The sequence below is a fragment of the Notothenia rossii genome (assembly GCF_949606895.1).
Source record: "Notothenia rossii genome assembly, chromosome: 5".
Classification (NCBI taxonomy): Eukaryota; Metazoa; Chordata; class Actinopteri; order Perciformes; family Nototheniidae; genus Notothenia; species Notothenia rossii.
In genome coordinates, this window is record NC_136903.1 from 28,191,934 (window position 1) to 28,217,431 (window position 25,498).

Below are 25,498 nucleotides of genomic sequence, written 5' to 3' on the forward strand. Positions count from 1 at the left end.
CTTAAAAACAGCACTAAATCATGTTTTATTGACAGTTACATCATTATTAAAGCAGAGCCAGTCAGCTGATGCTTTAGTGTTGTCTACAGCTGTGTATAGGACATGCTACATGTTATATATTTTCCATTGAAAAAGTAAACCCATGTCTAGCCAATTGCTTTGCCTTATTGTGGCCTGGTAAGAAAATACACAACAACAAAAAACACTGCTTCCACCCTCTTATTTTCTCTTTGTCTCCTCCCTTATAGCTTTCCTATCTACTTTCACTCCTCACCCCCTACTCTAACACATAATCCTTGCTGTCTAATCAATAGTTCTTATCATTGAAGCTGTGTGAGTGTGCGCTGTACTTGTGTGTGCCAACCACTTCTTGTTACCATCAGCCCAACATCTCCCTCCCTCTCTAGCCTTCATCTTCTTCTACCATTCTTTTCAAAAGTAACACAGCATTCATTTCAAAGGCCTGATACACTCGCAATAATCTTTCAACAAAAACATCCACTACACTCGTTTAAAATTAAGATCTGTACCAAACAAGAACTTTTCATTAAGTCTGTAGGATACTGTTTGTTGCACCACAATACTTTCAACAGTCTATATTGCAATTGTGATAACATTAGGACATTGCAGCCCTACCAATAATGTCTGATTGGTTGGGAACATATTTCTCAGTTAATGCCAAACTCTACACTTGTTTTCAGGATTGAACTTGACTCTCAGAAGGGAATATTTAAGGAATAATAACCTCTGAGTTGGGAACCACACAGCAAAGAACAAAACAAACCAGGCTGTAAAAGTGAATAAGAAATAAAGTCACAGCTCTTTCTTCACTCACTCCCTTATTCTTTACTTGACAGTCGGGTAACATCCCTCAGCCGGGGAGCTGCCCTGCAAAGGCTTTGAGATGAATCTCTGATCTGGGCCATTCATTTGATTTATACTTCTCCATTAAAAAATCAAAGTCCACTTCCATGGATATTCTTTTACATAACTGAATAGATCTCAGCAAACCATTTCCCCTTCTCACTTCTTAGTGGCTACTCAACATGGTACATGTAGATTGTCTTCCATCTGCTGACTCGGGCTAATAGTGGTTATTATTATTAAGGTGTAGCAACCATGGAGACAAGAATGTAGGGATATTTACATTGGCAGTATAGAATATGTATACAACTGTTGTGACAGTATTGATCTGTAGCTGACCTCTGCCCCTTCATAGAGGGAATGTATAAAGGAAATACAATTATCCCTACTGCAGTGAGTAGTCACTGTTACTCTCATTAGTTTTGACAGCAATCTAATTGGTGGTTCTCACATTCTGTTTGTTTTGTATTGTTTGAAAGGGCCCTATTATGCGTTTTGGGGTTTTCCTTTTCTTGTAGTGTCTTATAAAGGTTGTGAATAGTCTGCAAGGGCTACAATCTTAGAGAGAGGTTCACTCCCACACACTCCCACCCTGCCCGAGACATAATATAATAACATCACTATGTAACGAGCTTCTATTGGCTAGCACTCCAACACATTTTACGTGATAGGCTAAGGGGCGGGACCTCTCTAAGGGTTTGATCATAACAGAGCCGGCCAGCTAACCAATCAGGGAGGACTCTGGTTTCAGGCAGAGGGTGAAAAGAGGTGCCGCAGCACAGGCAGTATGAGAAAAATAAAGAGGTTTTTGAAAATTGAAGCATGGAGACATATCACAGTAGAGGCACCAACCATCTGAGCAACAACATTTTACTGTAACACAAGGTGGATCACAAACAAATGCATCCATTTTAGGTGCAAACACTTCTACTCTTGTCAGTGTGATTAACAAAATGCCCTTAACTGCTGAGGATTGAAGGAAATGCAGTTTCGAGTGCAAGCTCTGGAGATTTACGGGACATACTCATTAGTAGTGCGTTATGTTCAAACTGTACAGTGTATTTGGAAGGTGCCGTTATTAACTGTTAAAACAAATGACATGCTTCTCTCTTGGTCGCTTGCTACAATGGTACTACTGCATGCAGATAGAGCGACAAGGGACATATTTAATATTCATTTTTCTCAACAACCGCTCATCTGATTGAGAAGACCCACGGAAGTGTTGTGTCAAGTGTGAAGTTGTTTGAGTGGATGAGTGGTTCTCAAATAATTGTTAGCAGGCTTGCAAGCAGTAACTACAGAAGACCAAGCTAACAAGCTATTTTAAAATGGATGTCTTGTAATCAAGACAAAAACCCTATCTTGTTTGGCATTGGTTGGGGTTTCTGGAGTGTCAACTTTCCAAAATCAAATGAACAGCTGGTGGCTTACTGTTAGTTAATGATGTTCTTCAAGAAAAGGCTAAAAATGACACAGTCCTCCAAACTCTTTAATTGCTGAATATCTCTCTCACTGGAGCCTCATTTTCACCCCTTCCGCATTTGGAGCAATCCAAAGTTTGACAGGCCTATCGCGTCTTGTTAGGGTAACTAAGCAAGAAGTGAATTTCTGCCAATTAACAATCATGTCTGTCTTTGTGTGTGCAGCTACCTAGACAGCCTAGATCGGATTGGTGCACCAGACTACCAGCCCACAGAGCAGGACATCCTGAGGACCCGAGTGAAGACCACAGGCATCGTCGAGACACACTTTACCTTCAAAAACCTCCACTTCAGGTCAGTGTAAACCCAGGGCATTTATCTTACTGTCATCGATACTGACTTTACTTTCTCATCCAGGCTACAGTAGGAACTCCAGTGTGTAATTAATAAGAGGTTCCTATATTTATGTCTCTCATTTTAATGAGATCTGATTCAATTAGATCACAGAGCTGTGGGAATGGTGACTGAGTGGAGGGGTGCGTTGTGATGATGGGGGGAGAAAAGAATGGCGAGGCTTTTTCTAACCTCTATTTTAACCACCATATTTCTGGCCCTCTCATGCTTCTGTGCATGCACACACACACACACACACACACACACACACACACACACACACACACACACACACACACACACACACACACACACAGTATCGACAGACTTACAAAGGGGAGAAGGTTAATAAACTGTAGACACCAATTATGTGTCAGGATGGATGTAACATCTGACTTCCACGGTTTCTGTCCCAACCGTTATCATACACGCTGTTGCGCACACTCAATTTAGACAAGCAGGGAAATATTGTTTCTCCTGGATGACATTACATGTCACTTGTTAGATGCTTTTATCCAAAGCGACTTACATACTCAATCCTGTGGGCAATCCCCACAGGTGCAATTTGGGGTGAAGTGTCTCAGGGACACAACGACATGCTGGCTGCAGTGGGGTTTGAACCTATGACACCCTGATCCAAACACCTACGCACAACCCACTGTGCCACACACCTCCCGTGACGCTGTTACTCTCGCTGTTGAGTAGGCTGGGTGTGTTTTTGGTGAGAAGCCCAAATATTTCTAGTTCAATTGTTATTACTGGCAGTCAGGGAGTGTGTGGGAGACAGCAGTGTTCCTGTACTGGGTGTAACCCTTCAACCTACCAACCAATTATACCCATCACATGTGGAAATGGCTTCACTTCACTTTAGACTCCCTCCCCGCTGTTAGTGGCTTCTCTAGAGTTCTCTGAAAACCACAAAAATACAGCTTATACATGAGAGGTCATTCCAGGCTTGTGGAAAAACATGAATTGCTAGATGGAAAAGATTCATCAGGGTTCAGATACTGGTCATGAACTTTTTCTGGAGTGTGCTTCTTTTGTTACTTGACAGTTTCAGCTCTACAGTATTCCTCCAGCAGTCATGGTTAGGGTGTACATGTGTATTTATTCACGTCTGTCTCCCCAATCAGGCTGTTTGATGTGGGAGGTCAGAGGTCGGAGAGGAAGAAGTGGATCCACTGTTTTGAGGACGTCACCGCTATTATTTTCTGCGTGGCACTCAGCGGATACGACCAGGTGCTGCACGAGGACGAGACCACGGTAAGGACAGATGGTCATGTGTTGTATAGTTTCTCTTTCACTCTGTCCCTCTCTCCCTGTCCCACTGATACTCCTATTGTCACTTTGTGGTCCTTTTATAAACATTAGGAAGGACATTCACACACTTGTTCTATTTATAGATTCAATGTGTAATCTGACATAACACCCACGCCCTGTGTGAGAGATTGAAACAAGGCGGCAGCTGCTAAATAAATGAATGCATAAAAAAAATGTAATATTTACATTTTAGTGTGCATTTCCCAGAATGTAATAGGAATGACTGTTACATTTGTACTCTTATTTTGCATCTATTTAAATGTCTATATCATAATATTGATCCTCCGATATCCCAAACAATCCCAATGTGTACATAAATCAACAGAACACTGCTGAAGGCCATATTCAAAATGCGCATTGGAAACATGCAAATCATTCTCCCACACATTAACAAAACAAGGCAAATCAGATGACCTGTTTATAATGGGAAGTTACGGTCTACATCTGTTATTTGGTTTTATAAGGTTGTGGGAGTGGTAACGCATAGTTACCCTCGATGAGATCATGTGCTCATCTACAGGCTGCCCACTGCCATGGAAATACGTAAAACAAATGAGCTGATTTGAATGCACGCTGCTCACTGCTATTTATATAACCTGAAGTGTATCCTCAGAGGATTCCAGCACAGGAAATGATGCTCAGGAGCTGCTCTATTTATGCAGATGTCATCAAGCCTCCCTGTGAGCTGGGAACCGGGAACACCAGGATAATGTGAGATGAAAAGGGGAAATAAACAGTCCCTAAATTAAGGCAATGTAAGGTCATGCTGATGTCTTAAGTACAGGTGCTAACAGATTTTAAAGTTTTTTTCTACGACTGCCTACAGTACGTCCGCCTTTAGCTTAGTGGAGGTGATGCACAGCCATAAGACCTTGATGTATTTCTTTTATAGCCTAGGTTTTCACTTCTGGTTTTTGCATTTAAGCTTCAAAAAGCCTCATCTTTGCCCCGACAGAGCCTGCGAACTAACTTTAAATAGATAAGGCAATTTGTGTAAAAATCTTCCAAAATCCCCGTGACTACCAGCATGTGCAGTGTCTTCAGAGAAATAGAAAAGTCGTAGATGATGACATTTACATTTTATATTTTAGCATCAAGTGAAAAAGACAGGGTTCTTACGGTCATTAAAAACCTGGAAAAGTAATGGGAATTAAAAATGCTAATTCCAGGCCCTGGAAAAGTTATGGAAAACAATACTTTTCCCAAAGTTTTGGAAATGTAACTAAAGTTGCATCAAATATAATTGATATTTTATCTAATCGCCGCAATAGTAATACTATAATGATAATAAATACTGTATCGTATAGTACTGAAACGTAAAATGGCATTTAACTGATGAGGTATTTTGCTGGTGAGAGATTTCAGTTGCTTTAGCGTGTACAAGCTAGTAAGCCAACTATTGGATTTTTTTAAAGATTATTTTCCTGTTCCATGTTAAAATAAACCATTTTCAGTGGTACCGCTGAAAAAGTGTAATTTTTTTGGTCATGGGAAATTAGGTAAAGGTCATGGAAAAGTCATTGGAAATCATTAGTGAAAAAGTGTACGAACCCTGAAAAGAGTAATTGCTCATATCCGGTACCTAACATATCAGGTGAATAACCCTAACTAGCTACTGTTCTGTTGTTCACTCTTTACAGGGTTACACTGGTTTCAAGATTATAATGTCCAAAGTATGATCCTCAAAATGGTGATTCTTATATTCCAATTTTCACAACTTCCCAGCAGTATATCATTATAATTACTAATGATATACTGATTTAAATTAATTTGACATGGAACCTGATTAGCATGAATAATTCATTTATTATGATTCGCCAACATGTGCACATTTGTTAATTAACTTCTTAGCTCCTAAGGTAATGTACATCAATCTTCATTACCTAAGAAGCTAAAAAAGTACCTAACAATGAATAAAGAACAAACTACTCAAATGTATTTATTCTTTAAGGGTTTAAGCATAGTTTTTTTTAAAGTAGTTTTCTTTTTAGCTGCATTTCATGTGCTAATTTAACAGTGTTTACATCCTATCCCAATATGATTTAAATGTAAACTTGATTCAGAGGTTGATGAGCCTCTTAGCTGCTCTAGCTAACCTTGTTTGTTATAATTCTGATGTGTCCTATTGAACAATTTAGTGCTTTTAAAGAGTTCTCAAGACCTATCGTTACCTTGTCATTTGCAGTATCTGTTTGAAATGGTATGGTTTTTTCAGGTCAACATGGTGACAGAACTGGTTGCTGAACTGATTCTGTCTGTTTGTTTGTGAATGTCTTTCATTGTAATGGGACAATATATGGATAAAAGAGCGCCTCACTGGCGTCATGCTACATGTTTTCTTTTATATCCACGTCAACATCTAAATGTTCTATAGAAATATGCACACACATGCAGTAAAACACAAACTGCTGCTGCTTTGTGAATCCCTTCTCTCTAATGAAGAACTGCTTGCATTGTGTTTTCCTCTGCATCTCCTGGTCTAGTTTAAGACAAACACACACACACACACATCAGGATAACATCTTTTCAGGATAAATTCTTCTCCTCCTGCCTCTAAAACCTTTATTTTTTCAGCACTAGGGGTGCGTGTGTGTGTACTGTGTGTGTGTATGTGTTTTCGGGGTAAAGGAAGAAGGATGTGGGTGGGTGAGCGGGCCCCTTGCATTTTCTGTTCCTGCTCTAAGCTCCGTCCTGCAGCATCTCTGGCTCCTTCCACTCCTCCTGTCACTCTCGCCACCGACTGTCCTCTCTAACCAATCAGCACTCAGATCTTCTACAGATGCTCCACCCACAGACAGGTATGAAACCTCCCAATAGGTTAATACACTTACAATGAGTTGGAAGCAGTGCCTCTGTCTGTTTGTGAAATAAGTCATTAAAGTTGCTGTGTGTGTGCTTTTTTGCTGTCATCTATCCATCTATATTTCTATATATCCATCTATCTATTTATCTATCTATCTATATATCCGTCTATCTATCTATATATCTGTCTATCTATGTATCTATCTATCCATCTATCTATATATCTGTCTATATATATATCTGTCTATCTATGTATCTATCTATCTATCTATCTATATTTCTATATATCATCTATATCCGTCTATCTATATATATATACCCGTCTATCGATCTATATATATCCGTCTATCTATTTATCTATATATATCCATCTAACTATACTGTATATCTATATATATCCGTCTATCTATCCATCTATATTTCTATATATCCATCTATCTATCTATATGTCTATACATCCATCTATCTATATCTATCCTTCTATATCTATCTATATATATATATATATATATATATATATATATATATACATATATCTATATCTATATATATATAGATATATATATATCCTCTTTTCTGTCATTGTGTTGTATGTAAGGCTATAACTAATTTCCTCTATTGTGATTGGTTGATAGTTTAACAGGCCATACTGGATCATATCCAGAGAGAAACTGCTTTCAACTCATTATTGAAACAAATCAGTCATATACATTTTCATCACTAAGCACTTTTACATGCAGTATGCTTAGTTTTCTTTATTAATTATTATGTTTTATTATGTGCATTAAAAGTCAAACCAACGTTTTGTTTGCTCTTCACCTTTCACCAATTAGCAAACAGAGATTTGGATGTTGGTGATAATTAGTCAAGGTACACTGATTTATGAAGCCATTTTGCTAACAAAGCACAACAACAATGGCTAACAACTCAATTCCGAAAAAAATGTCCCAAAATATACTAACATGAAAAAATGCCTAATGATGAAAATAATACGAGCTACTAAATTGATTGAATCATTAATGTTTCAAGCATATTTTGTTAAGTTCTTATTTGTATTGGTTTCATTTCAGATGCTTATTTAACAGTGTTTGCATTTGGACTTAAACTTATTTTGTTTATCATTTATTCTTTATATACCCTGTGGAGTATTCATTGTAAACTTTTAGTATTTCTAAAACAAAATGCATTGTGGCCAATGTGCCTAATACCCACGTTGAATTTCCTACCTCAAATAGAAATGTGCAAAGCTCATTTGAATGTGCATCACTTCCATCGCCCTGTTTTGTGTTATTTTCATTCAAGGGTACGCTGCAGCCTTTACAATTCATTACCTTTAAAAAGTGTTGTTGCCTCTGCGGATTACATAAAACTCTGCTCACTGTGAGCAGGTTATGTCCTGAAGCACAAGCTGCAGAATACCTAATGCACTCCGAAAAGAGAGCTTCCTCTTTAATGCATTGCTCAACAGTGTCCCTAGTGGTCAAAACTCCACAGGTTACCTTTAAGCTATCATTAAGTCGTGGTACCATCCTACATTTAAAGAACGCAGCCGCTTTGAAGCTAGAAGTGCATGGCTTTGTTTAACATGGCTGAAACGCTCAGCTTACTGATAGTTGCTATTAATGATGCTTTGATACACACAAGCACTCACACACAAATAAAACCTACACACGCCGCAGGAAATGCTGTGTCCACAGCCATGAGGAACCCCTCAGTACTTCTGTTCTGCTTTCTCATTTTGTATTTACTCAGTTCCTTTTTGTGTTTCAATGGTGTGTATGTAGTATGGGTTCTTCATCTGTTTGCATGTGTTTTCTGAAAACATTTGCACAAATGTTGACACTTGTCTGGTTTGTTCTTTTAAGTGTGTATCGATGATCAATAGTCATACAGAAGAATGTTTTCTAAAGCCCAATTAACCCTTTTCTCTTCTGCAGAACCGCATGCACGAGTCTCTGAAGCTCTTTGATTCCATCTGCAACAACAAGTGGTTTAACGAAACCTCCATCATCCTCTTCCTCAACAAGAAGGATCTCTTCGAAAGCAAGATCTGCAAGTCACCACTGTCCATCTGCTTCCCCGAGTACTCTGGTATATATCCATGCACCTCATAGGGATACTCAATTACTAGTTCAAATACTATACTCTATAGTGGTTTGGACACTAGGAGGCAATGACATTTGAAGAGTACCAGATTTAGGAAAGACAACCAGTTCTCACTTTGAGACGTACATGTTGTCAGTGCACATTTTCACTGTGATGCATCTTTGGTCAACCCTGGCCTTTATCGTATCAGCACGAGTTCTCTGCATATTTAACTCAAAACATTTCTTATGAGCCCTGTGAAGAAATCCTAGGGAGAAGATAAATAGGTGAATTTGGCGGCAAATACGCAAATAGATCAATTATCCATAAAAAAGGATCATTTTCTCTGAGAAAATAGACAAAGGGGTTGTTTGAAGAAGGATACATGGATAGGAGGCATAAATAGACAGAAACAGAAACAGAAAGTTGAAGGAAGCAGAAAAGAGACAATAGGCTCAGAGTCTGGAACAAAACAAAGAAGTCAAAAAGTAACTGAGTGAATGAAACCAGGCGTATTACCAGGTTTCCAAAGCAGAAAAGCTTGAGTGAGGTAGATGCAGGAGAAAATAAGATGATACGGGGGGGAACAACAGAACGTAAGAGGGACTGAAAAAAGAAGAGTGTGAGGGGGGAAAGAAAGGAGAAAACAGACAAAGCAAGACTGTGGGAAAGCTAGTGAGAGCACAGCCAGACTCTGAGAAACACACCATTAGGATTCTAAACCTGTTTCCTCCTCTTCTTCTTCCCCTCTCTTCATCCTTTTGACATGGCCAGACCTCGTGCCTATTCTGACAAACACAGTTCTGTTACTGGCTGAGAGCCAAGTAGATGTTTTCCAAAAGCGTTAATTCAAATAAAGCTATAGATTAGATTTAAAACACCAAATGCAGATTGTGCCCTTCTGTAAAATGAATCAGTAGACAGTATTAATAATGGTTCCACCAGTTTGGCTCTGGGAACTCAGTCTCTGTCACAATGTGGCTGTTTAAAGACTAAGATTGATTGGAGATATTCTCAAACAGGCACACTGCCAACAATACCGATACATGCATTTTTTCTAATCGCGCAATTCATTTGTCATCTTTCAATTTTCATATTTATCAAAGTGTCTGCAGTCAGCAGTATGTGTGCTGAGCTAGAAAGTCCAAGGTTATGTTTTGATAAAAAACAACAATACTGCTGATGCTGGTAATGTAGGACCGCCCACTGATTTAAAAATACAGCTTTGTAGCCTTCACCTGACTCCCACTATATGTCATCTCTGTCTCTTTGTCTCTCTCTCCAGGTCCAGACACTTACTTGGAGGGAATAGACTACATCAAGTGTCAGTACGAGAGCAAGAACAAGTCGCCCAGCAAAGAGGTGTATGCCCATGTGACCTGCGCTACAGACACCAACAACATCCAGTTTGTCTTTGATGCTGTCACTGATGTCATAATAGCTAATAACCTTCGGGGGTGTGGCTTGTACTGATAACTCAGGAAAATGTCAGCCAATTGATACAGGATGCTTGTTTACCAGTTTGTACCACATAGGATGGACCTTATTTGTCATTTCACGATATGATAGGTAGTGCTTTCCCAAAAGGCTGGCTATTGGTCCAACTTGACTCTTAAACAATGAATTGGTTGATTAAGACTTCTTTAAATGTATTTGCTTTTTTTACCTAGAAAGGAACCAACTGCAGTAACTGTGCAGAACTCCTTCAGTCATTTCTACAGGGATACACCGTTCCCATCTGAGACTTGCTTGTACATACAGTAGTGCCTTACTCAAAGAACTAGATTGATTGCTAGTTAACTGCAGCCAACATTACAGGTTAACTAGCAGTGCAACCAGCTTTTATCATGAGAATCACTCCTCTACCACAATGTATTTTCCATACATTTTCATTTAAACGCCTTTGCATGGGACTTGTGCCTTAGTCACATGGAGGGCAGATGTAAAACTGTACTTAATCAGGTCAAGTTGAATTAAAACTCAGTTTATGTTTGAAAGATGCTCTTAGGATTATTATTGAATGCGATATTTAACTCTGGACACGGTTATGTCCAGCTTACAAAGAAGAAATTCAAAGCAAGAAAAACTGAATTTCTGTAGGTGTTGTGCAAAGTAGCTTGTGTGTGAGCCTGCTGCATTATTTGGCATGGATTGTGTTATTTGTTTTCTTTTGTTATTGGGATGAGATGCACGTTGTCTGACTGCATTTGTTGAACTTAGCTGTGCCCTGTAAACCACGGAGCTCCAAAATAATCATCAAAGTACTCAAAAAGATAGAACAGCATACATTGTAGAATTGTTAAATGAAGTCAAACTTAATTAATTATGTCAGGTGAATATGAAATTCACAATTAAACATGTTTTTTTTTATATTATAGCCTTTGCTGAGCCTGCTAACAGGCTTGGACTGTCACTGAAAGACAAATACAGTTTTCAAATAGAGAAATGTCCAAAATAAGAATGATAATAACACATTATAATAACTTTAGTTAAAGGTGGGGTAGGTCATTTTGGAGAAACCAGCTCGAGTGCGCTAGAATTTGAAAGTACACAACCGGAAAAAATCTGCCTCTTCCTTCAGACTTCCTTACAGAGCCCCTCCTCCAACAAACACAAAATAAATGTATTTATTGTCAAAGCATTTAATGTATTCATTGCTATCGGGATGTTAAGAGCATTCCATGGAATATAACAAAAAGTGTTTCTGAAATAAATTACATACCCCACCTTTAATTAAAGTATTTCTAGATTTTTTTCAAATTGTTATTAGATTTTCTGTATTCTCTCATAGCCATATGCATTTTGTATAATCACAATAAGTCTAATTTCGTATTCATTGGTATAATATTGTCCATCATGTAGTTCCTTATCAAACAGCTTGATGCCTTGCTTAGTGCCTCAACAAGTATAACAAATGGATAACAGTGTCCATCTCGTCCTGTCCTTAGAGAAGCAAACATGCTCTTTTCAGCATCGGTTCGTCAGCAGCAAAGCCTCACTCAAAACCTGTGGGAGGAGAGGCATTGTCAGAGTAGACCATTCAGAAAGTGCATTATTAATCCACATATTAAACGAGGCTGTTGTCTGAATATGCCCGCTTTATTTCCAATTTGACTATGATTGTTTCTATTGGTTTTCTACAACCTAAATCTCATGAAATTAGAATAATTTCAAAGACGCTTCATATACTGTAAGTTTAGGATTTAAGAAAAAAACACTTTTGGAAAAAGCTAAAATATAAAAATGTTTATATGTTGTAGAGATTTTTAACAGATGTTCATACAACAGAACTGAATGGTTTTTCCATTTCACAAAGGAATCGCGTCATTAGTGCCTTGGCCTTGAGTACATTTTAGTTTGGTCCATATAGAAGATTGTAATGGAGATTGTATTATTAGTAGTTGTACTAAATAGAACTGCATCATTTCTTTTCTTAAAACTCTACCTTCAATATTTAGTTTGTATTGGAAATTGTAGCGAGGAAGTTGCTCTTTATTCGTCCCTCCTTTTTCCTCCCAGTGGACGTCACCTCTAGTCGTATTTAAGGATTGATTTTCCCAAGCCCTCATAGCGTGTAGGGGACTTGTATAAAATCACTTTAAATGAAGCGCTACCAGAAGAGTTTCTGACTCAACTATTCTCAGATAATGCTTCAAAGGAAGCATTGATTTGAAGGGCCCTGGGTCCACATCCATTGTATGGCGCTGCACAGCGCATTATCACAATTGTTCACCTCTCTCTCTTAAGGTGAGCTTTGAGAGATTGTGTGCTGGTGAGTACATGTCATCCTCTGGGACTTGACTGTCGACCTTGTGACTATTGTTTTAACCCCAATTTGTGCTCTATAGCAGGAAGTAAAGTTGTCCCAAAGCTGCTGTAGGGTTGAACTGTGGTTTAGATACCATGAAAAGTGTTGTGTAGGAACTGTCCAAGTGTGAGCATTGACATTAAAGCCAAAGAGATACATTAAATACCAGGTAAATATCATGAGCGCCTTCCTCATCTCTTTATAAGCAACAGTTTACATATACTTTAGGAACTGAGCTTTGTTTGTCCTCAGGACTTTGTTGTACAGACTGAGCTGAGTGTGTTTACAGCTTTGCTGTTATGAGTGCTCTCTGCTTCTTTAATTATTTATGAGCAGGGCATTTGTTTCATACCACGTTTCCCCCCACACTCATACAGCAAGGCAATTTCTGCCTCTGCTCAAGAACACAATTTATTTTTCAACGTAGATTACGTCACCGACCCTTCCTACCACATCTGTGCCAACAATTAGAGATCCACAAACTGTTGATCTGTGTGTGTGTGTGTGTGTGTGTGTGTGTGTGTGTGTGTGTGTGTGTGTGTGTGTGTGTGTGTGTGTGTGTGTGTGTGTGTGTGTGTGTGTGTGTGTGTGTGTGTGTGTGTGTGTGTGTGTGTGTGTGTGTGTGTGTGTGTGTGTGTGTGTGTGTGTGTGTGTGTGTGTGTGTGTGTGTGTGTGTGTGTGTGTGTGTGTGTGTGTGTGTGTGTGTGTGTGTGTGTGTGTGTGTGTGTGTGTGTACGGAAGGCACTAACACACCCAGGGGACTTAAAAATACAAAACATAAAGCCGGCTACTGCAGGCTTTACATTGTAATATTCTCTTCTGAAATGAATTATATAATGAGAAATCATCTTTGTGCAGTAATACAACTTGAAATATGCATAAAACATCATAATGGTTTGTCCTGAAAAGATGTACAAATAAGATCACCTAAAAGCAGTCTCTGAATGCACTTCACTCTCCACTAATGGGAATGTCCATACTGTAGAAGAATATTTCCCATTGACATGCTGAGCATTTCTGCTTTCATTTCAAGGTTATTTTGAATGCAGTATAATGATAAGAAAAAACAAACTGTTTCACTATTTTAACGTTTGCACTGTAGTAGAACCTGAACCAATAGAACCACTAAATTACATTACACAAATTATCCGTCCCAAATGCCCTTCTACTGAATCATTTTGTCGATCATCATCCTCACTTAATGCAGGGCAGGTTACGGTGTGGAAAGCTTTTCCACACCGCAGTCGACTTGAGCTGTGGAACAATGTGCTGGTGAATTTTGTATCCACAGTGTGTTAGCAAGCTCCAATTCACATGCCGCTGAAAGGATATGCCTACATTTGTTTTTGTCCTCGGGGCAATGGCTGCGTACTGTTGGAGCTTTGTCTCCTCTTGCTTCTTTCATGCTTCAGGCAGCTCAGAGAACAGGACGAATCCACGTTTCTGCTCCACGGATTATTCAGTAGCAAATTAGATGCATTTTAAATTGATTTTAAAGGAGCATTACTATTTCTTGCGTACTTAAATAATGTCTATGAATCACAACAGCATACCTTATTGAATTGAGTAACTTTTTGGGTAGAATTTCAGAATTTGTACACTATTAAAGTCACCTAATAAACAATTAAGAAGTGATTAAAAAATATATGTTTTATTAAAATGACTTAACTCAGATCCTCCCCTAATTGCGTCAATTTAAATTGGAATTTCTTGATTTTTTAAATTATAATTGCTGGTTTACTGAACCAAAAGACGCGCACTGTTATTCAAATAAACCACATAAAATTTGAAAATGGTAGTCCTATACGTGCCAACCTTAACACCTAAACCTCTCAAATGAATCCCAACAAGTGAAATATAACAGCTGAGCGAACCAGAGAGGATAGTGGGTAATGTAGTTTATGTCCCCGCCAATCCCAGCCATAAATGATACACTCCTACTGTATAAGCTGCAGCGAAAGAGAGATTTGTAGGTAATGTGGTCTGAAGTCAGGCTAGTCGGTGTACGGGTAACTGTAACATAACACAATCAGTGGTCTATTCATGTAACAAAGGTCCTTATGTATCTGGACAGCAGGTGGTGGCACAAAAGAAGAGTCAGCACCATGTGCCAATTCAATGCCTCTGCAATATAAACAATTTCTGAAATCCCCAAAAGTAGCCAAACCGTCTTGACTGAAAGCTGCAGGGCGAATGGCCGTAATGAACCTGTGTCGAATAAAGGAGTCTGAGTATGAGCTGCTGAAAGTCCTCGCGTATAGCTTCCCTTACTGCTGTCTCTTTTCTAACCTTCAGCCCTCCACTATCCACTTTATTTAACCCCTCTGTCCATACCAACCAATATATACTGTACAGATCATACAGCAAAATCTACAAGCTTGTTTATTGTGCGCGTGTGTGTGTGTAAGTGTGTGGGTGGGGTATTGTATTGAGCACTGTAAGTAAAATATATCTGCTGTATCTCGCTCACTGCTGTGATAATTTATTGAACGTTGTATTTATACATAAGACAAATGACAATAAAGCACCACATAAGTATCTTGATGTTGTGTGTGATTATTTTCCTGACCTAAAGTTTGTGTGTGTGCATATTTTTCATTTAATGCTGGTTGCACTGTTTCTTGTTGGTGTTAGTGAGACAAATGAATCACCCCACATGTGGTAGCTTTGTCTGTAAAGTTGTACTGAATTTAATCAGAGATGCACAAGCACTATACTTGTTTAGAAAATGTTGTATTTAATCTTCTTCTCTCTATTGCAAAAGTTGTAATCGGAAAGAGAGAAAGAGGCTTGCGTGTTGCAATTTTCTCTCTATCTTTGTGTTTAAGCAAAACAAATTTGAACTCTGGCCTGATCCTTTCCTCAGTCTATTTTTAGATTGATTATAACTTTTCCCTTCTTTCTCACTCTCTGTCCCTTCCTTGGCATCTTTCTCCTCCTTCCTCAATGTCATCCTTTTATTTCAATCCCTTCCTTTCTCTCCCCCTTTTTCTTCATATTTCCTCCACAGAATCGCATGCATGAGTCTCTGATGCTGTTCGACTCAATCTGCAACAACAAGTTCTTCATCGACACCTCCATCATCCTCTTCCTCAACAAGAAGGATCTGTTTTTAGAGAAGATCAAGAAGTCTGCACTCAGCATCTGCTTCCCCGAATACACAGGTAGGAAAAAAAAGATGACAGTTATCCTAAGTGCATAGCTCTCAAAACACGTAAGCAGCACTGAAACGTGACAGGTGCTTAGAGTTGATTTCTTAGGGAAGACAAAAAGCTGCCGACCAGGGAAAATGAATCCAATTATGTAGACAGAGAAAGAGTCTGATATACCATGAAAAGAAAGTGACGAGGACACAGATGTACCGTTTTAGCTTTGCTCACATTACTGAGGAAAGAGGTTTACAGTGCTGCTCACCTGCGGACAAGTGCTAAACAAGATGACTATTACATAAAAATCTGACTTAAAAAGTGGATTTTTAGTGCAGTTTTAAAGAAAGTTTCACAGTTATGAACATACATTTCTTGTTGAGCAATTGAGGAGAAGAATAGTACCATTCTCAGACCTGTACAGATGGAGCACTGAATTTCGGACTCCAGCTTACAGCTTCCTGCCTACCACCAGCCAAAGACCAGTATAGAGGAATGTTAAGCCCTCCCACTATTTTCCAAGAGGGCGTTGCCAGATTTTCAATTTCAGGTTTTAACCAGGAGATGGCGCTTCATTCACAAATACAGAAAGACAAGTTTCATGGACTTTCAGTTGTGTTTTGAAGAGCATTTGAACACATCAATATTTTAGATCAACTAAAGTATATCTAATCTTGTAATTCAATAATATATAGTCTTTATATATTAAATAATCATAATTATAATGTAAATGTTTACATTACACTTCTTTATTTGTTATGCTCATACTTTAACCTTTACAATCGTTTGCTTTAATATGCAGTATATTTTTGTGTTTGCTTCCTCCTGCTCCCTTTCGGACAAATACTGTATGATTTATTATTATTATTAATATGAAGATATTATTAAGATAAGATAAGATGTTACTTTATTGATTGAACATTTTAGTTTAGAATGTGCTGTCCCACGGTAATTCAGAAGGCTCACAGGTCACATTCCGACCATTATTTAAAACAATAGGTGCTTTCACACCTTCTACAGTTTGATTTGTATAGAGGGAGCTCTGTCAGTTTTCGAATTACCCATTTGCTTTCGGGGAGCCCTATTTTTCAGAGCACATCCTGCTACTAAATATGTCACACGCACGCTCTGTTGACTGGCGCAGCAGCGCGGATGCGATCATTTGCTATAAAAACACTCTTCTACTAATACAGACGGTGTCACTATGCCGGCGGATGTGGCCGTTGTTGAAGCCTCTTCAGGCTCCGCATCGGCAGGCCTCTCCCTCGGTGTGGAGCTGTCAAACTCGACCCTAACGCCGCTTACAGCCGGCCAACTAAAAGTTGTTTTCCGTTCACGTTGTCATTTTTAGACTCCTTCGCTTCTTTGCTTGTGAATCCAAAAGCTGTGACGCTTGGCTGTTTTCGTTTTGCCATATTTTTTTATTACACAGCCAGAGTTAAAAAAATATCAATATGAACATTTCAAATACCGCGCCGGCATCACCGCCATAATCATAGCAACGTAAGTAAGAATGCAGCGCCGCCACGTACAGATGGCAACACCCAGACATATTCACAAATATAAAACAAATATTCAGAAACTGTAATGAACAATAACTATTATTTATTTCAAGAACTGTTATTTACAGAAACTCAACCTTTCTAATCTGTGTGACACAAATATGCACGACTGTTTTGGGCTCCCCCTATTTATCTCAAAGTCAGCCTTCAGGGGAGCTCCCTCCCTCTTCGGGGAGCCAAGCTCCTCCTAGCTCCCCCCCATTTCGAACAGTGTCTGTGGCTGAATGGCCAGCGATTAGGTGCGGCGCATTTGTCATAGGTGATCAGAGCTAACTGCCTGCCGTCAGATTTCATTTAAAAAACAGATCTGATTTTAAGACTATTTCTGCGCTCATAAAGAATGATAAGAATAAGAATAATGCGTATTGAACTGGTTTCATTAATTAGTGAGTTTATTTAATACTAGAACCGCCAATCGGGTCAATTTGTGTGATGTGTGTTGTGTGTGTGCAATGTAACTTTTTTTCAATAAAATATTAAAGTCTCCCAGTCCCTGACTTTTCCTGAAAGTGTGTTATGTAGCACCCTATGTTGTTAAAAATTGCATTCTAATAGCGGGATTTGACGGGTTTAGGTAGGCCTATACAAAAACCTCTGGCGGTTCTAGTGTTAAGGTAATTAGGTACAGTAGAAGCCCTTTTTTATCAGTAACGAATTTAGCAGTTGAACATAAAAGTCAACTAACTGAGGGTCACTTGCAATGACAGTGTTGTGTCTAACTGTAAGCTTGTCACTCAGAGTAACCTACAGTTAATTTAGCTGCTGGAGAAGAAAGATCAAGGGGGGAGGGGGGGAGAGAGCTGTGGTTGATGGGCCATTAGTTGTGTAAATACACAGCTGAGAGCTGCCGTTTCATTCAGACTGTTTAAAAAACTGTAACAACAGACTATTTTTCTTAGCGGATGCATGTCAATTTAAATCAATACATACAACTATTTTTTAAATCAATAAAAACATTTTCTAAATCCATAAAAGCATTTAAATTAATATTGGGAGTCATGTCGTTAATTTGTTGAGAATTTGGCCGTGTAATAAGCGGGATAATTTGCAGCGACTTGTTCCTTATGGGGAAAATAACACCCGTCATGTGTGTGTAGTAGAGGTGTGTGTGGTTAAAACACTTTCATGAAGTGAAGGAATTTCCTTCTATAAAACAGCTGTGGGCAGCAGTGAGTGTCACGGACATGAATTCATAGATCAAGGCAGACTGGTGCACACACTCTCCTGTCCTGCCAGGCGACACGCCCGTTCTAAGCCGTGTCCCTCACTCCTCACATCCCAAGCATCCCCACAAGTGTATTATGTTGTTACATCGTTTCAGATGTTATGTTTCAGTTGTGCTCTGTCTATGTTCAGTGATGCAAACTTGTCACCTTTCGGCGAAATTCGCCGTTTTGAATCCAAAATAAGTCGTTTGTGTGATTCATGTAGATCTGCAATACAAATATTTTTGGGGTATGGGGGGGGCTGGGACCCGGAGTAATCTGCAGCCGTGAGCTGTTATGTGCCATCATGACACGCATGGTGTTCTTTTTTTATATATTATAATGAAGTACGAGCTGTGTGCTCGAGTCTTCCTGCCTGTCGGCTCTGCTCATGGATGTATAATAAGGCTCTGCTGCTCCGAGATGATGGTCTAGCTTCAGCAGCTACATTACCTACGGGTGCGTTCGTTAATATTAACTGTGCGTCCGGAGTCACTGTTGCACAGACTGGACCGCTGGTGAACAGCTGTTAGAACGGGCCGTTCAGGTGTTCAGAGCAGAGCTCCCCGTCGGAGCGGCAGAGCGTGATGTGAACTGAAAAGTTTTTCTGTGGCAATATTATTTAAGGAATCGTTGAGCTAGCTAGCTAGCATACATTGTCACTATCTGCTAACGTTAGCTTTAGCCTTCTATTTCTAATAGTTTTTTTTCATAGGCTATAAACAGAGGTGGTAAAAGTATATATATTGTACTTGAGTAAAAGTAGAAGTACTCAGATCTTGTACTTGAGTAAAAGTAATAGTCCCAGAGTGTAGGAATACTCTGTTACAGTAAAAGTCCTGCATTCAAAATGTTCCTCAAGTAAAAGTAGAAAAGTATTATCATCAAAATATAGTGAAAGTAGCGACAGTAAAAGTAGTCATTGTGCAGATTGGTCCATTTCAGAATAATAGATATGATATGTTTTATAATGATTGATCATGAAAGTGTTCTCAAAGCTGCTAAAGGTCCAGCTAGTTTGAATGACTTTGTATACTGCAGGGTAGCTTGTGGATTTACTCCAGGTGGAACTAAAGTCTGATTTAACACTTGATTATATTTCACTTAATTAATCATGATCTGTGAAGTAACTAAAGGTATTAAATACATGTAGTGGAGTCAAAGAACACCATGTACCTCTGAACTGTAGTGGAGTAGAAGAACAAAGTAGCAAAACATTGAAATACTTAAATAAAGTACAAGTATCTCAAAATTGTGCCCAAGTATAGTACTTGTTGAATTTATGAACTTAGTTACTTTACACCATGTGGCTATAAAGATAAAAAGACTTAAGCCTTGCACAGAGGCCTGAAAATATATTTTCAAAATGCTCAACAGTGCTGCCAAAATTATAAACTGACTGCTCCACAATTTGAAATAAATGCTTTTATATATTTCTATTATGTGACTCTTTGGCGTTTGTGTTATTATTAACACTGCTGCTTTAGTTGTTCTGACTGCTAAAATCCTCTGTCATTCCGTGGGGTGGGGGAGCCGGGGGCTCGGATCCTTGTCACCTTTTTCATACCTTATGAGTTTGCATCCCTGTATGTTAAAAAGCCTCAGTCACCTTAATTCATTTAATAAAAACATCTCAGGTCAGTAACACTCAAAGCTAAATGTGCAATACCATGTTCAGCTATGTTACTATTTATAATGTTTTTCATATTTCAAACCTTTATTTAGACAGATTAGTCCCTTGAGATCATCGATCTCATTTACAAGGGAGACCTGCATCATTTAGTTCCACATGAAACATAAAAACAACATACAAACAACAGAGGATATCATATTTACATATTCAACATTTACAAATACCCAGAGTGTCAGAAAGCATTTCATTTAGACATGCCTTAAATACATTCAAAGAAATAAAAATGCTCAATTTCAATTTTGCCTGTAGACTGTTCCAAGCAAGTGGAGCTGCGCACATAAAAGCTGTCTTACCTAAGACAGTCCTTACTCTTGGCACATCTAACAAGACTATATCCTGTGATCGCAGACAATAGCTGCTTGCAACTTTCTGCTTTATCAATGAACAGATATAATACGGGAGTTTGCCCAACATAGCTTTATAGATAAAAGTGTACCAGTGACTGAGCCTCCGTACAGTGAGTGATGGTAAACCTGCCTTGGTATACAATGTACAGTGATGAGTAAGTGCTTTACAGTTAGTGACAAATCTCAGAGCACTATGATACGCAGCATCTAGTTTGCTTAGGTAGTTGGCAGGTGCATTCATATACAGCAGATCACCATAGTCCAGCACAGGTAAAAAGGTCACAGTGACTAGCCTTTTCCTGGCCTCAAGCGAGAAACAGGACTTATTCCTGAAAAAGAAACCTAGCCTAACCCTCAGTTTTTTAAGCAGGTTATTGACATGAAGTTTAAAAGAGAGACAGTCATCAAGCAAGATACCAAGGTATTTGTAACAGGCAACAACTTCAAGTTTTGTTCCTTGCGTTGATACAATATCTAAAACAGGCTCTGGTGACTTTTTAGCTTTTGAAAAGAGCATTATCTTGGTTTTATCCACATTTAAAAGAAGCTTTAGTTCAGAGAGCTGAGTCTGAATAATGTTAAAAACAGCCTGTAATTTAACAACCGCCTCCTGAATGGAGGTACCTGCACAATACATCACGGTATCGTCCGCATAAAAATGTAAAGTAGCTTCATCCACATTTTCACCTAAACTGTTGATATATATGGAGAATAAAAGTGGACCTAAAACAGAACCTTGAGGAACACCATTAGCAATGTTTAACCACTCAGAAGACAGCCCATCAAAGTGAACACATTGGGACCTTTCAGAGAGGTAGTTCACAAACCACCCCACTGCATGGCTGGATATGCCAGTACTGAGTAGCCTCTGTTTTAAGACACGATGATCAACGGTGTCAAACGCTTTGGAAAGGTCAATAAACAGAGCTGCACAACTCTGTTTATTATCTAGCATACTAGTAATATCATTTACCACTTTCATTGTTGCAGTGATGGTGCTATGTTTCTTCCTGAAGAATTGTTGTTACATCAGAAGATGTACATATTGAAATGATTTCTTAAATCACAGTAGGCTATTTTTTACAATGTGTGTTGGAAGGATTTATTAAATTACTATGAATATTGTCATTGTTGAAGGCTTTTAGAGAAGGGTGAACTATAAGCCTGAATTACATAACATTTTATACCTAAAAACATAAAAGCCACAATAAATAAGTCACAATTATTGTAGTTATTTTTACCTCCCGTATTGCTTTCAACCCACCAGCTTTTATGGTGTTGTTACGTCACTAACTGTAAGCTTGTCACATACAGTCTATGGTCACTCAGAGTAACCTACTGTTAATTTAGCTGCTGGAGAAGAAAGATCAGGGGGGGAGGGGGGGAGAGAGCTGTGGTTGATGGGCCATTAGTTGTGTAAATACACAGCTGAGAGCTGCCGTTTCATTCAGACTGTTTAAAAAACTGTAACAACGGACTATTTTTCTTAGCGGATGCATGTGAATTTAAATCAATACATACAACTATTTTTTAAATCAATAAAAACATTTTCTAAATCCATAAAAGCATTTCAATTAATATTGGGAGTCATGTCGTTACTTTGTTGAGAATGTGGCCATGTAATAAGAGGGATAATTTGCAGCGACTTGTTCTTTATGGGGAAAATAACACCCTTCATCCAGATGAGGATCCCTCCGCTACACTTTGGGATCCTGATCGACCGACGAAACTCCATTAAAATATACATATTTTTGGTGAATTACTGAGTTTAGGCACGTTAATAACGTTTTAATGAAGTTGAATACAGTATATTCCTATGTGTCAGTGATTTCATGTCAATTCGGCGAACATAAAAATAAATGATCGTGGTGAAGATGATGATTAAATTAGGATTCAAAATCGAGAGCCGGGCTGCATTTCCTCCCGTTCGTTTTTTTCGAATAACAAAATTATTTTGTTAAATAACAACATGTTGATGTTTTGTAAATGATTACATGTCTCTTATTTAGCACAGAGTATGATATCCGTGACATATGGACCTTAACAAAGTTCCGCTGTACATCCAGCGTACTGTATCTGACTTTATTTCACATGAGCTCCAGTGTGGAACCCCACTGCACCTCCTGGTGGATCAATGATCCATTGCAGCTGGCTTCATTATAAATACATTTATCTATCACGGGGGCGGTCTCAAGTCAAGCTGGAGGTTTTCCCTTGAGCGAGGGCAGATCACGTACCAATCACGGCCCTCGCGTTTCAAACTGTCCGAAATGAATCGCTCCATCTGTATGTTCAATAGTATAGCCTAGCTGGAGTTGTTAGCCTAGCTTAGCATAAAGCCTGGGGGAAAGCTAGCCTGGCTTTGTCCAACAATTACAAAATAAGCCTAGCAGCACTGCAAAAGTTCACTAATTGACCTTGTTTGTCTAATCCACAGAAAAAGTGTCATGTGTGAGTTGTAATGGTGTTACAACCCAGTCTCACAGCATTTCGTGTTATAGTCACAAAATGTAATCTATTTATTCATGTTCACCAACACGATTTTCCCCTTTTTTTCGTGTCACAGAACGATTTTAAAAGCAATGTATTTCTATTGGTAGTATGTTTCGTGCCTGCAACACTTATTTTTGTCCGTTCAGGTCTTGGAAGACCGGAAGCTGTTTGGTTCATAAAAACATGTTCTTACTCGATATCAAGCCACGATTATTGTTTTTATTTTAAATCGTATAATGTCTGACTTTTTTTGCCGTCCGCGAGGGAAATAAATGGGGCTCAGAGCCTCAGAATACTGAAATCTGTATTTTTAAAATCTTTTTTTCCTTCTAATTTGTTATTCTTTTCAAAATAACACACTGTTATTTACTCACCAATAACACACAATTATCCTTGTTTTTATTTATTTGTTTAATTCCATAATCTCTGGCTTTTTTGGTATCCGTCAGGAACTGAATTTCAAAATAAGATAACCGGAAACAGACGTAGGCCTATATGGGACCTTTCGAGCATCATTGCGATAAACACCCACATAACTGATTACCCCCGCCCCCCCAGAACTACACATGCTGGCCATTGTGTTTCGCAAAATTTTCTATGGGACGTCTCTACTGAACGTTATCATTTTTCCCACAATTAGAAGTTGCCAGTATTAAAAGCATTGGTGTTATCAAATATAAAACATATAATTAATTGATGGTTGAAAATCGCTTGTATCCATAATGTGCAGCATTAATATATACCCACATGACAGCTCATTGTTACTTTGTAATTCTACTCCACTACAATTCAGAGGTTAACCTGGTGTTTTTACTCCACTACATTTATTTTAGTTACTTTGCAGATTCTGATTAATGATGTGAAATATAAACAACCCTTAAATCAGACTTTAGTTACACCCAAGTAAAATTCAGGGAAGGTGATTGTCAAGTGCCAACAATCAGGAGAGATATTTGATAGTTGGTGCTTGAGAAGACTAAACATTTATCTGCAGATCTCTATAAAGTATATTCATTACTCGTTATTCTCTACTAATAGTTCATTAACGACTGTATATAATGGCTATTTTGCACATCCCTTTCAAGATTTCCTAAGGTTTATTGACATATCATATAAAAAACTACAGTGTAGTTATGCAATGAATGAAAAACTTGGGTCACAGGTTCCTCAACAGTGCATTACAAGACATCTATCAATATGTGTGTATATCTCCACCATTAAACTGTCAAATTCTGCACATTTCTTATACTATCTACATACATAAGAGTATAATTCATATGTATAATATCAGTTAAAATAAGTGCTTCAACATAGTTAACATTGCAGGAAAGCAATATATTAGACGTACAAGTACTTTGTCAGGCTAAATATTTATCTGCTTTTTTCTTATTTAAAAGAAGACCTTAACCTAAAGTATTCTTTCATTTTTAAATAAAGGTTAATTAGTTTGTCTGTTTTGCTCATCCTCATATTAATATCTTTGTACATCCGGCACTAAACAGTTTTATTGTAGAGATCACTTACAGTATCTTCTTGATTTTTTATATTCTATATTTCTATCATTGACCTTCTACTTTCCCCCTATGAAAGTATGTACTCTTAATATTTTTTTCATCAAATATAACATATTTTTAAAAAAAATCAATAACATGCTTTAACCACTAGGCGGTGCACACAAGATACACACAGCATACAATGCAATAATGACTTTGTATTATTAGTGTAGGACACTTATGTATGTATAACATCTGAAGATATGTGGTTTTATTCATGCTTTCACATAATTTTACAGGATATTGCTATCTGAAGAACCAGCACCTTACCGTGCTAGAGAGGTTTGTGTGCCCTGATGAACCTGGGGGATGTGTTGTCTGGAACCTTGTGTTCCTGGTAGGGTCTCCCATGGGAAATTGGTCTCAGGCAAGGGGCCAGACTAAGATTGGTTCACAAGACCTCATGAAAGACGACACACGAAGTGAGGATACCCGGTCCGGAGGAAGCCCGGGGTCCCCTTCTGGAGCCAGGCCCAGAAGGAGGACTCGTCGGCGAGCGTCTGGTGGCCGGGCTTGCCACGGAGCCCGGCCGGGCACAGCCCGAAGAGGCAACGTGGGCAACACCTCCGCTTCTCCCACCACCTACGGGAAACAGCGATGGGGTCGGGTGCGCTGCCAGAAGGGTGGCAGTGAAGGCAGAGGGTCTCGACGGATCAGACCCGGGCGACAGAAGCTGGCTTTGGGGACGTGGAACGTCACCTCTCTGGTGGGGAAGGAGTCGGAGCTTGTGCGGGAGGTGGAGCGTTACCAGTTGGATCTGGTTGGGCTCACCTCTACGCACAGCGTCGGCTCTGGAACCTTACTTC

The 25,498-nt window shown here is 38.8% G+C and overlaps 1 protein-coding gene across 2 annotated transcripts in view; it reads left to right on the forward strand.

Annotated features, from left to right (window-relative positions):
* Nucleotides 1-25,498, forward strand: part of LOC307040443 (guanine nucleotide-binding protein G(o) subunit alpha) — a 149,825-nt gene that overhangs the window by 116,048 nt on the left and 8,279 nt on the right. Inside the window, exons 5-8 of one of the 2 annotated variants that reach the window (XM_079683277.1) lie at nucleotides 2,511-2,639; nucleotides 3,812-3,941; nucleotides 8,738-8,891; nucleotides 10,171-15,231. In XM_079683277.1, coding sequence (XP_079539403.1) covers nucleotides 2,511-2,639; nucleotides 3,812-3,941; nucleotides 8,738-8,891; nucleotides 10,171-10,358 — 601 coding nt within the window. In that variant the 3' untranslated portion in view covers nucleotides 10,359-15,231. Of the gene's footprint in view, nucleotides 1-2,510; nucleotides 2,640-3,811; nucleotides 3,942-8,737; nucleotides 8,892-10,170; nucleotides 15,232-15,703; nucleotides 15,858-25,498 lie in introns of those variants that run through there. The other variant, XM_079683276.1, reaches the window with a different exon arrangement.